The 12,761-nt window shown below is 35.9% G+C and overlaps 1 protein-coding gene across 1 annotated transcript in view; it reads left to right on the top strand.

Annotated features, from left to right (window-relative positions):
- LOC131424664 (uncharacterized) overlaps positions 1 to 12,761 on the top strand; it is a 49,113-nt gene that overhangs the window by 22,030 nt on the left and 14,322 nt on the right. The window contains exon 4 of the mRNA XM_058583461.1: positions 5,160 to 5,254. Within this exon, the coding sequence (XP_058439444.1) occupies positions 5,160 to 5,253 (94 nt within the window). The 3' untranslated portion in view covers position 5,254. The remainder of the gene's footprint in view (positions 1 to 5,159; positions 5,255 to 12,761) is intronic.

Genomic DNA, 12,761 nt, shown 5'->3' with positions numbered 1-12,761 from the left:
ATTTATTCATAATTAATAAGTAAATTTGCCTCTTAACAGTTCTAAATAAATAACAGTTGTGACTGTCAGTATATCTGGGAAGGTAAGGTTACCCACTTAGGACAGTTTTCTCTAATTAATTAGAACAGTTGCTGTTTGTTGATTTAATTGTGACTCAGTAAGTTGCTTTGCAATTGTCCTAATCAAGACCCTATGAGGTGTGGATCTTATAGTTGCCTGAATGGAGACTAGAGAACTGGCAGGTATCTCAAGAACACAACCACTAAATAGCTATTGAGCCTCAAAGCCTTTGCCCTTAGCACCTTTGTTTTCCTAACCTGCTCAGCTAAAAATGAGTTTCTTTTGATACAATTTGTATACATTGAATTTTTTATTTTAATTGCCATGATTTTGGCGGGGAGACCTGGGATTGAACTCAGGGCACTCAACTGGGGAGCCACATCCCCCAGCCCTTTGTAAAATTTTAGAGACTGGTCTCACGCCTTGCTTTTGCTGAGGCTGTTGAACTCACGATTTTCCTGTCTCAGCCTCCTGAGCCACTGGGATTACAGGTGTGCCCATTGCGCTGGTCAATTGCCGTAATTTTAATGGGAGGATAGTTCTATCTACAGATTGAGATAGAATCCGAATAAGAATAGAAGATGAATAAAAAGTCTATCACTTTCTAAGAGTATCAGGAAAATCAATTTTTGATAGTTCTAGCTAATAGATACTTGCCTAGGAATGTAAACAGGTCTAGGGATTACATGGTATAAAGACATAATAAATGGAGAGCCAGGATTCAAACCAGGTTCTGGTTCTTAAGTACAGTTTAACCCTAGACAGAAAAATCACTAAAGATTTTCAGCTTAACTATTCATCCCACTCTCTTTAGTGTTCAAGCATTGTATAGTTGTGATCAGTGTTTGTTAGTTAGGGTTTTTACTTCACTTCACTTTTAAATGAATATTTCCAATGGGTTCTCATCCATAAATTCTAAGGTAGGAGTTGTATTCTGTTTTTCTTCACCTCTGGGCACCAATTCAGTTTGATTTCTCTAAACTTGCTTAACTGAACGTTGCCTCCCCTAAGCTTTAATATTTTTCAACGCTTGCTCTAACTAGCACTTTTTAAACTGCCATTTTGGAAATATTGTATCATAAAATCAATTTATGAACATAATTAAATGCAGGAGTAAGGGTTAATATTGATTTGTGAGCAGTATTTTCTATTAGTATTATGCAGACGTGAGTTATTTAAAAATGTTATTCTTGCTGTGGGTTGTAGAAAGGTGGATTAACTGCTCTAATGAATAGTGATGTTATATAGTAGATGATGTTCGTCCCTCATAAACACCCATTCTTTTTATTTTTGTCATGCTTTGTAAATAGATTCTTGTAAATAGTCCTTGGTATGTTTGTTAGTGGATTGTTTTCTAACTGTATGGTACCTGCTTACATTGCTGGATTGTTGGCAAGATTGAAAATTAATGCATTTTAGAACGTTTCAGAATTTGGGGTTGGGGATTTAGTTTAGTGGTAGAGCGCTAAACATCCAGGAGGGCCTGGGATTTGATCCCCAGTACCACAGGGAGAAGGGCGAAAAAAAAAAAAAAAAATCAAATGTGCTTTTTTTGTTTGTTTGTTTTGTCTAGGACCATGTGCATGCTTGAAGCTACATCCCTGGCCTCAAACCTGATTTAATTGGATGAAAGTTGAATATTAGAATAGAGGACAATGCTGGTTCTGAGGAAAGATTTTGGCTTTATAGATACTTGACTTTTGGGGGGACAGTTGTCTGCAAGTTTATACTCAAGGTATATAACCTGGATTTCTAGAATTGGGCTCAGATATGGTATAGCATGTTTGGAGATCCTGTGCTGCCTTCTCACTTTTGGGGCAAGTTATCAAACAGCGCAGCACCAGCTTTCACGTAGAGATGTTGGAAAGTGGGGCTTAACATCTGTTGAATGGTGGTAAATCATTCACCTTACAGATTATTTTATGAGATGTATTAATATTATAACTAAGAAAGCTGAGGGGCTAGGAAGATTGAATTATTTGTATAAGGTTTTGGTGGTGGTGAATATAGGGGCAGGATTTGAACTGATTTTTGTTTACTAGAGTAATGTTCCTGTGAACATTTGTCTATCTAGTGTTTGTGTTCAGTTCTCTTGCATATATACTTATGAATGTAATTGCTGGGTCATATCGTGAAGTGTTTTTTTAGTCAACAATAGGTTCTGACCAACACTGAATCAATTCTTCACCTCTGGGCACCAATTCAGTTTGATCCTGATACTACCTGGAGTTAGTCCAGACTTTACAAGTTAAGGGCACAGTCCCCAAGACTCCTTCCTTTTCAGGTTCTAGTTTACTTGAATTTTTGACCAGCTTGCTATAACTTAAGGGGCTTTGTATAACCCCCTTCTCCAGGCTTTATAATTTTCTAGAATGGCTCTTAGAACTCAAGACATTTTTTGGTCTATCACTGGTTTATTATAAAGGATAGAAATTAGTAAGAGGTACTCTAATAAGTGAGACCCAGAAGCATTCTTGAGCTTAAGAGCTTCTGTCCCTGAAGAGTTGGGATTGTGTCATCTTCCTATCATGAGGACGTACTTGCCAGCTCAAATCTGTCTACATCATGTCATTTGGGGGTTTTTAATAGTGATTTCAGCACTGGGTCTGATAGATTACAGCAGGGGCCATTGATTGGCTCTCCAGCTCCTCCCACCTCCCTGAAGGTTGAGAGGTGGGGCTGAACAGTTCAACTTGGTCATTCTGGTGACCAGTCTCCACTCTGAAACTTGTCCTAGGAGGTTTCAGTCACATTAACATTTTGGGGGAGAGTACCCAGGATTGAATATTAACAGATACTCAACCACTGAGCCACATCCCTGGCCCTATTTTGTATTTTATTTAGAGACAGGGGCTCACTGAGTTGCTTAGTGGCCCACCGTTGCTGAGGCTGGCTTTGAACTCCTGATCCTGCCTCAGCCTCCCCAGTTGCTGGGATTATAGGCATGTGACAGCACCCTGCTTCCCTCATTAGCATTTTTAAGTCATCATTTGGGAGATTGGAGGATGTTAGGAGGAGATTCATGTCAAGAACACCAAATGGAAATAGAGCCAATTATGTATTTCTTGTACCATATGTGATAACAGTTCATCTCTTTTTTGGAGGGGGAGGGGGTGATGGTGGTGGTACTAGGAATTGAACCCAAGAGCATTCTGTTTCTGCCTCAGAGCTCCAGCAGTTTTAAAATTTACTTTGAGGTAAGGTCTCCAGGCAGACTTGCCCAGGCAGGCCTGGAATTTGAGAACCTCAGCCTCTTGATCTTGAGTAGCAGGGATTATGGGTATGCATCTTCATGTCCCAGCTCTGTTTAACTTTTTGCTACTGGGCTTGGAACCTAGAAGTGCTTTACTACTGAGCTACGTCCCCAGTCCTTTTTATTTTTTGAGGAAGGGTTTCAATAAGTTGCTGAGGATCTCCTTAAATTGCTGGGCTGGGCTCGAATTTGAGATCATCTTCAGCCTCATGAGTCACAGGGATTATAGGTGTGCAGCACCATGCCTGGCTGTTTCTTTTCAACGAACTGCTGAACTGTTCTTCAGAGCAGTTGTACCATTTCACAGTTCCCACCAGAAATCTAGGATTCCAATTTTTCCACATTCTTGCCAGCACATGGTAACTTTCTGATTATTAGCCATTCTTGTGACTATAAAGTGATATCTCATTGATTTGGGGTTGCATTTCCCTATTGACTGCTGAATATAGACTGTTCATCATAGCCTGTATTCATAGATTTGCTATTTTTGTCTGTAAGCTTTATCTTCTTTGAAATATCTACTAAATCTATTAAAATATCTATTAAATACCTATTAAAATTCCAGTAAATTAGGTAATTTGTCTTATGTTTTGTATATGGTATGTTGTGGCGTGGTCATTCATTTGTATTTGGATATGCTGTTGTCCTAGCACTATTTACTGGAAAACTATTCTTTCCCAGTTGAATTGTCTTGGTGCGCTATTGAGCCTGTGCATATAGATTTATTTCTGGACTTGATATTTTACTTCATTGAGCATATCTTTGCTTACATGTTTGAAATTTTAAAATGGGTGTTTTGTTACTAAGTCACTGCCAAATAAATTTCTTTCTTAAATTTGGTGCCTACTTGAAATCTTTGTGGTAGTTACCTTTTCAGTATGAAGTCTGTAAATTGAAGACTAATAAGTAACAGGTTTTAGATTAGTTGAGGTAAGATTTAACAACACTGGTGTCATGTAGCTTAGCTCAGTTTTGTACAAGTTGTTAAATATCTTGTACTCTGTCGGATCCCATCCTCACACCACTTTTCTAACTAAAAGGAAGAATCCTGACCCTGACACAGATGGGTTGATTGTCTTTGATTGTTTTTTGCTAGTAAGATCATTTAGTGTTTGCTTGTATGGAATAAACAAGTGGTTCCATTGAAAATCAGTTTTTCCTTGTGTCTATTTTTTTTGTCATTGCTTTGTACATTAATGCATTTGGTCATGGATTATGTATGATGTGTAGGGCTTTTAGGTTTTGAGGTAATTGGATTTTACCAGAAGCTTTTGTATTATTCCTTTGTAACGATTTTTTGTTTCTCGAAGATTAATGAATTTTTGTTTGCAACAACTATATGAAAATCAAAGACTGATAATATAGGGCAAGTATTCTTCATTTGAAATGCTTGGGACCAGAAATTTTATGGATTTTAGAATATTTGTATATATAATGAGATTTTGGGGATGGGATTCAAGTCTAAATAGAAAAATTTATTTGCTTTATGTATACCTTAAAAATACAGCCTGAAGGTAATTTTATACGGTAATTTTAGTGTGCTTGTTTTGGCTGTTCTTCAGCACATGAGGTTAATGTGAAGTTTTCCACTTGTCTCATTATGATGCTCCAAAAGATTGGATTTTTGGGTTAGAAGTGCTCAACCTGTGGTTATCAGATATGGTACAAATGGTGATTTGAATCTTATAAATAAGTGGATTCAGGTAACCAAGCATTTTAAATAGTAAAAAAAAATAAAAAGAAGTGAAAGACAGTATAGATCATACAAAATGTGTACTGAAACTTCATGTTCAAATTAAAGGAATGAAAAGAGGTCTAATATTTCTTTTTTTGCCCCATTACACAGGAAACCAGGATTACCGAAGAGAAAGCCTTTCCGTGGTGCTCCGCTGTGGTCCTTTTCAACATTGACCCTGGATATTCTCTTCACTGTGGGATGAGGTAGTAGGTTGTATAGTTTTAGGGTCACACCCACCACTGGGAGATAACTATACAATCTACTGTCTTTCCTAAGGTGATAGAAAAGTCTGCATTCAGTCAGCCTTACGGAAAGTTAATAACTAGTTGTTCAGTGTTTAAAATTAATTTGTCTAAAAAAGAATCTTTCATTATTTCCTAGAAAAGTCTTTACCAGGTAGACAAGGTAGAAATGGGGCTACTTTTTGCTTATCTCATTTCTGTGTCGGAATTATGTTTTGTTTTGATTGATGCTGATAATTTTGTGTGAACTTTTCTTTTGAAAGAAATTGTGCTCTTCATTCCAGAGGAAAAGATTGCTCTATCAGAGTGAGGTAGTAGATTGTATAGTTGTGGGGTAGTGATTTTACCCTGTTCAGGAGATAACTATACAATCTATTGCCTTCCCTGAGGAGTAGACTTGCTGCATTATTTTGTTTTTATCTAGATGATGTTAAAGCTTGGATGAATTTTGACTCTTGTATTTACAGTTGTCAGTTGTTAATTTTCACCCTTCAAGTAGAGTACAGTAGTAGACACTGATTTATCTTTTAATTTTCACATGATATATTTCAGAAATTTGAAATTAAGCAAAAATCTCTGGAGAAATGTACCTTTCAGGAAATTTTTAAAAGAAGACCAAACCCTTTTAGGATGTTCCTTGCCCTACATTCTGGTATATATGTCTAGAGTGAGCTTTAGCTTGGTATAAAGGTACATACTAACTGTAAGGGCACTGTTGGAGCTAAATTTGAGTCAGGTTGATTATTTCATTCCTAGTCTGGGGTTTTGAGTAGCTTTGGAGAATACTAATATAAGCACTACCTCATTGGTGTATTGACTTGGACAGAATTTATTCACTATCCTGAAAAGGGGGAGATGGACTTTGGGTTCTGCTTTTGTTCCCTGGCAAGTTGCTAAGAAAAACTGAAGTGGTTCTTTATTCCAAAACTGTTAGGTAGGAAAGTGTGTGTGTTGCTTAAAAAAAAAAAAAGACAAATATTAGAAAAAAACATTGAATTTGTTTTAACATCCATAAAGGCCCATATTTCAGCTTTCTTCTGGTGGCCAACCCATATGCTTCCTTGGATATTATAGTCAAGCAAGACTAAGAACTCCATTTTAAATGCTTGCTCTTTAAACAATTTTATTTTGAGGAAGAGAGGGGAAAGAGGAAAAATGTGACAGTGAGGGAGAAATCTTCTTTTCAAAGATATTTCCATTTAGTATCTTAGCATCTTGGATGATTACCATGCATTACCATTGGTGGTGGGAACTTTAGAGGAAACATGAAAACTCTTGGATTGGTCAAATCTAGATGTTTTGTCCTGAACCAATATTTATGCTTATTTCATCCCTGGCATGTTTGTTCTTGTTCCAAATTGGATGTGTAAACACTGGAGGGAAACAAATTGCTAATATGCATCACCCACCTGCTGAGTATGTGACAAGTACAGTAGTGGAATTTTACGGTTTTCTGTTAAGTGCCCCTCCAATGTGGATATCTACTGCTCTGAACTTGGAAACTTCACTAAGGTCTGGAGAAAATTGTGTTTATATTATCGATTATGTTAGGGCCTATTTCAATATCATTATTATTATTTTTTTTTTTAGAGAGAAGTTTTTTTAATATTCATTTTTTTTTTTTTTTTTTTGGCGGACACAACCTCTTTGTATGTGGTGCTGAGGATCGAACCCGGGCCACACGCATGCCAGGCGAGCTTGCTACCGCTTGAGCCACATCCCCAGCCCTCAATATCCTTATTAGCTAAGCAGAGAAAGTGGATCAGATTGTGAAGAACTGATATATTTTGTAAACATAATTTAAAAAGGAACCTTTATGGAGACTGTGGCAGACTCTAAAAGCTTTTTAATGGCAGCAAAAATGATGACCATAGTGCTTCTGTTTACTGTAATTCAGGGGTGAAGAAGGGACTAACTGGATGTAATTCTGAAATGTGACCTCTCAAGTCATAATTTCCTCCAGTTGATAGGTGGCAAACAGGATTTATATACAATATTTAATCAAGAGAGGCTGGAGGTTTTATGAAATTTGATCTTTGAATCTTGGTAATTAAATGTCTAAAGTAATCCCAAGTAACCATAAACAAAACAAAAAAATTTAAATAAAAAGCTGAGGCTCTAGTATGTGGTAGGTTGAGTTAGAGGTCTGGCTTGTATTCTTTGATGTAATTACTTTCTTCTTTTTAACTTGAGGTTTGTTTTTAAGCAAGTACTGTTTTGGCTTATAGAAAAGCCATACAGTCAATAACTTTAAAAGCATTAGTGAAAGAATTCTAGTTGGTTGTGTTTGAAACAAGATTGAAAGAATATGGCCTAATTTAACTGGGTATTTTGATGTGCACCTGCCAAATAGAAGATCAGCAAGAATAAAATGGGTTCCTAGGAAGAGGTAGTAGGTTGCATAGTTTTAGGGCAGGGATTTTGCCCACAAGGAGGTAACTATACGACCTGCTGCCTTTCTTAGGGCCTTATTATTCTACGGTGCCCTGTTTCCTTGTTACTTATTCAGGTGTAAGCAGACTTCTTACTGCAGGTTTTCTCAAATGAAAACATTGCAGGAATACAAAAGACAGTAGTGTTTGCATTAGTGTCCTGTAATTGCAACATGGTGCCAACATTAATTACTGACAGTCAACTAAAGAGAATTTGAGAATTGTGAAATATACTTAGTTGCTTTTGTGTTTCACTTTGGTCACTGGAAGGTTTTGGAAAGCACCCCCCTCTCCCCCCCGCCCTCGCTTTCCCCCCCCCCCCCTCAAATTTCCCTTTCTCTAACACCTAGGTCACTGTCAGCTATTCCCCTCTCTGTAGCCACCACATATGTCTGAAGAGAAAGCATTTAACAAAATGTTGAAATATTTTTCTATTTCTTTCATTGTGTTTGTGAATGCCTTACAAAGTTTCTGGGTTTCTTTTGTCTTCTGGATTTAAAATTTGAGGCCATTCTTAAGATGGTATTTCATAGTGTGGGACTTGATGATCACATTGAGCTGCTTATTATATATGTAACCTTGTGATTGAATCTGTTAAATGAATGCAAGAACTAGAAAATTATTCAGGTACTTGAATGAAAATGTTTATCATGATAGTGGAGTTATAATAATTTAAGACATACCTTCTCAATAAAAATATTACATAATCTAAAGCTCGTGCTTTTAAAATCATTCTTATTCTACTACATACTTGCTAACTTTGCCGTTGTTGAAGTACTAATTCTGTATTTAAATTTATTTTAGGATTTGTTAAATTTCATTTTTCATAAATGCACATTTGATGATTGTATTATCATTCACATATAAATAAAGCTAACTGAAGCGATATCTAGCTCTTGCGTTTTTGTTAACTATTGTGACTTTATCCATACAACTGTATTTGCCGGTACACCCTGCTTTCTTTACTTAATTCTCCTGCCTAAGCAGGCACTATTTTGCAGAAACTATGTTCATTATCCTCCTTCATTTCCCTAGTCTGGTTCGAGTATTTCCCATATGAGGAATGGTGCATTAGCATCCCAAGTAGCTTTGCTTTTTCCCTCGACTATTTTGAACAGTAATATATTTAAGAGACTGGAATGAAAAGGTTGAAAGGGAATTTAGTGGTTTTCTATCTACTCCTCTGCTGCCTAGCTTTTTGTTTCCTTTTTAGAAGAATGTTCAGTGAAAGGAAGGAGGTAGATTTATGGTGTGTTATACTCCTGACCACCTGGGATGTCAAATTTCCTTTCTAAATTGAGAGTTGGATACAGTTTCTAAGGCATTTTATATGCTGCAATTATTTAAAAGAAAACACACTTTAAAAGATTTCAGTAGAGTAGCAAACCCCTTAATTTCATGTGCACTGATTTAAGAATGCACAGGAGCAAAGTGAGGAAATTAGAATACTTTAGTGAGATAAGGGGTGATTTTTTAAATCAACATCCCCAAATTTCTTCATAGTTTTAACTTTAGTCTTGTAAACAATATGTGTCTAGCCATTTTCCTTATTTTAAATGAGCCTTCATATTTTTCTCCATTTAACTATAGTTTTTCAGATTCTATGTGCTTCTCATTTTGTTTCCTTCTTACCTCGATTAACTTGTTGGGGTTGGGAGAGGAAGGCTGGGAGGTGGATTGAGGAATCCTTTTGCGGTTGGATGAGATTTTCTCAGCAATGTTTGTTGATTGAAGAGCTGACCTGATAAGCAGTATCTGCATTTGATTCCTTGGGATTCTGAAATCTTACTTGCTTGAAAAAATATAAAAAATATAAAAAATATAAAACAAATATGTATGTATAAAACCAAATGAAATATAACATATTAAAGTTGTGGGATGTAGCTTAAGATATGTTGAGTTGAAAGGTTATAGCACTGAATGTTTACATTATAAAAGAAAAAAAATCCCACAAATTTTTCTTGAAACCTCAAGAAACTTGAAAAAATAGAATAAAAAGTTTTAAGAGAAGCAGATGGATGGAAATGAAGATAAGAGTATTTATAAGAGTAAGTTGAAATAGGAAAAAATGTAGAAATCATTAAAGCAGAATTTAGTTCTTCAAAAAATAAAACCGGTAAGCCCACATAAAGAAGATAAAAGCACAAAGAAGATATAAAACATTAATGTCAAGAATGAAATGTTATCATTACAATCCTGCAATCATTAAATGGAAAATAAGGAAGCAGTAAGAACAATTTTCCTATGCTTATGTGCTGTATCTAAGAAGAAATTGAATTTCTCAAAACCACATAACAAGATAAAAATGGATAATTGGAATAGTTATGTAACTATTAAAATGAATTCATAATTGAAAATTTCCCCTAAGGAAATCTCTAGAAGCAGGTGATTTCAGAGAATAAGAATAATTAATTGAAGAAGAATACTATATTTTGGGCTGGGTTGTAGCTCAGTGGGACAGCACTTGCCTAGCATGTGTCAGGCCCTGAGTTCAATCCCCAGCACCACATAAATACATAAATAAATAAATAAACAAATAAAAGGTAAAAAAGAGAATATTATATTTTATAGTATGTTCTAGAAAATAGAAGAATGTGCATTAGATTTTATGAGGTCATAATTACCATATTTACAAAACTAAAGAAAATACAAAAATATAGAACAAATATCTTTGATGAACTTAAAATCCTCAAAAATATGCCAAGTTGAATCTAGCCTTATGTAAGAATTACATTTATGACCAAGTAGAATTTATTCCACATATGCAAGTCTTGATATTTAGAAAGTTCATACTGTGGAATGCTACTCTGCAATAGAAGGGAGGAACTATTGATAGATGCAACAATCTGGATGAATTTTTAGAGTTACGTTGAATATAATAAGCCAATCCTATTTACATAATATTCTTTTTTTCCTCTGTGGTGCTGGAGATTGAACCCAGAGCCTTGTGCATGTGAGGCAAGCACTCTATCAACTGAGCTATATCCCCAGCCCTATAATATTCTTGAAATATAAAATTATGGAGAACAATTTCTATGCACTGGGGAAGGGGTAAAGGGTCATGAGGGAAGTGCTTATGAGTATGAAACAGAGCAACATGAGGGATGCTCTCCGTAATGAACCTGTTGTGTATATTCACTGGTGGTGCATCCATGAACTTAGATTTGTGATAAAATTGCAGAGGTATAAACACACACATACACAAGTGCAAGTAAAAGTGGGAAATCTGAATAAGTGGGTGCCTTGTGTTAATGTGAATATCTTGGTTACACTGTAGTATAGTTTTATAAGAAGTTGTTGTTGTGGGAAACTGATAAATATGCATTGATTGGACTGGTGCCAGTGGCGCATGCCTGTAATCCCAGCAGCTCAGGAGGCTGAGACAGGAGGAGCACAAGTTCAAAGCCAGCCTTAGCAAAAGTGAGTTGCTAAGCAACTCAGTGAGACCCTGTCTCTAAATAAAACACAAAATAGGGCTGGGGATGTGGCTCAATGGTTGAATGCTCCTGAGTTCAATCCTCAATAACCCCCCAAAACAAAACAAACAAACTATATATATATATATATATATATATATATACACACACACACACACACACACACACACTGATTTTTCTGTGTTATTTCTTGTAAGTGTGAATATACAATTAGTTAGTTCATAATTAAAAATAAAGGAAACATAAGATTACAGAGCACAAAGGCAATTTTAAACCATGAGATATAAGTAGAAACTTCTGGTCTATTCTGGAGCTCCCCAATCCCATTCAAGTTAGAGTAGAATTTTTTTTAAGATTATTATTTCTTTTTTCAAAATTAATTTTGTATTTGTTTTAATTAGTTATACATGACAGTAGAATGCACTTAAATACTTTGATATATCATACATAGATGGGATATAATTTCTCATTCTTCTGAGTATACATATTGTAGAATCATATTGGTCATACAGTCACATATATACATAAAGTAATAATGGCCGTTTCATTCTACTATCTTTCTTATCCTCACATCCTCTGCCTTGCCCTCCTTTCACTTCCCTCTACCTAATCGAAGGTAATGCTATTCTTTTTTTTTTTGCCTTTATACAAGTACTTTATTTTTTACATTACAATTCTTAATACACATATATACCACAATTTTTGTATCTCTCTTTGTATATAAAGTATGTTGACACCCAATTCAAGTCTTCGTACATGTACTTTGTATAATGATGTCCATAACATTCCACCATCCTTGCTAATCCCCTGCCCCTTCCCTTTCCCTCTCACCCCTCTTCCCTATCTAGAATTCATCTATTCCTCCCATGTTCCCCCTCCCTACCCCACTATGAGTCAACCTCCTTATATCAGAGAAAACATTCAGCATTTATTTTTTGGGGGTTGGCTTCACTTACCATTATCTTCTCCAATACCTTCCATTTACCTGCAAATGCCATGGTTTTGTTCTTTTTTAATGCTGAGTAAAATTCCGTTGTATATATATGCCCCATTTTTTTTTATCCATTCATCCACTGAAGGACATCTAGGTTGGCTCCACAGTTCAGGTATTGTGAATTGTGCTGCTATAAATATTGATGTGGCGGTGTCCCTGAAATATGCTGTTTTTAAGTCCTTTGGGTAGTTTGAGGAGAGGAATAGATGGGTCAAATGGTGGTTCCATACCCAGTTTTCCAAGGAATCTCCATACTGTTTCCAAGTTGGCTTCACCAATTTGCAGTCCCACTAGCAATGTATGAGTGTACCTTTTCCCCACATCCTCGCCAACACTTATTGTTGTTTGTCTTCATAATAGCTGCCATTCTGACTGGAGTGAGATATCTTACAGTAGTTTTGATTTGCATTTCTCTGATTATTAGAGATGATGAACATTTTTTCATCTGTTTGTTGATTGATTGTATATCCTTTTCTGAGAAGTGTCTGTTCAGGTCCTTAGCCAATTTGTTGATTGGGTTATTTGTTTTTTTGGCATTTAGCTTTTTGAATTCTTTATATACCCTAGAGATTAGTGCTCTATCTGATGTGTGAGGGGTAAAGATT

The sequence above is a fragment of the Marmota monax genome, unplaced genomic scaffold (genome assembly GCF_021218885.2).
Source record: "Marmota monax isolate L192 unplaced genomic scaffold, Marmota_monax_Labrador192_F-V1.1 WCK01_AAM20220418_F8-fsc00231, whole genome shotgun sequence".
NCBI lineage: Eukaryota > Metazoa > Chordata > Mammalia > Rodentia > Sciuridae > Marmota > Marmota monax.
The sequence above is the reverse complement of the archived record's forward strand: the minus strand, read 5'-3'. Positions and strand labels throughout refer to the sequence as shown.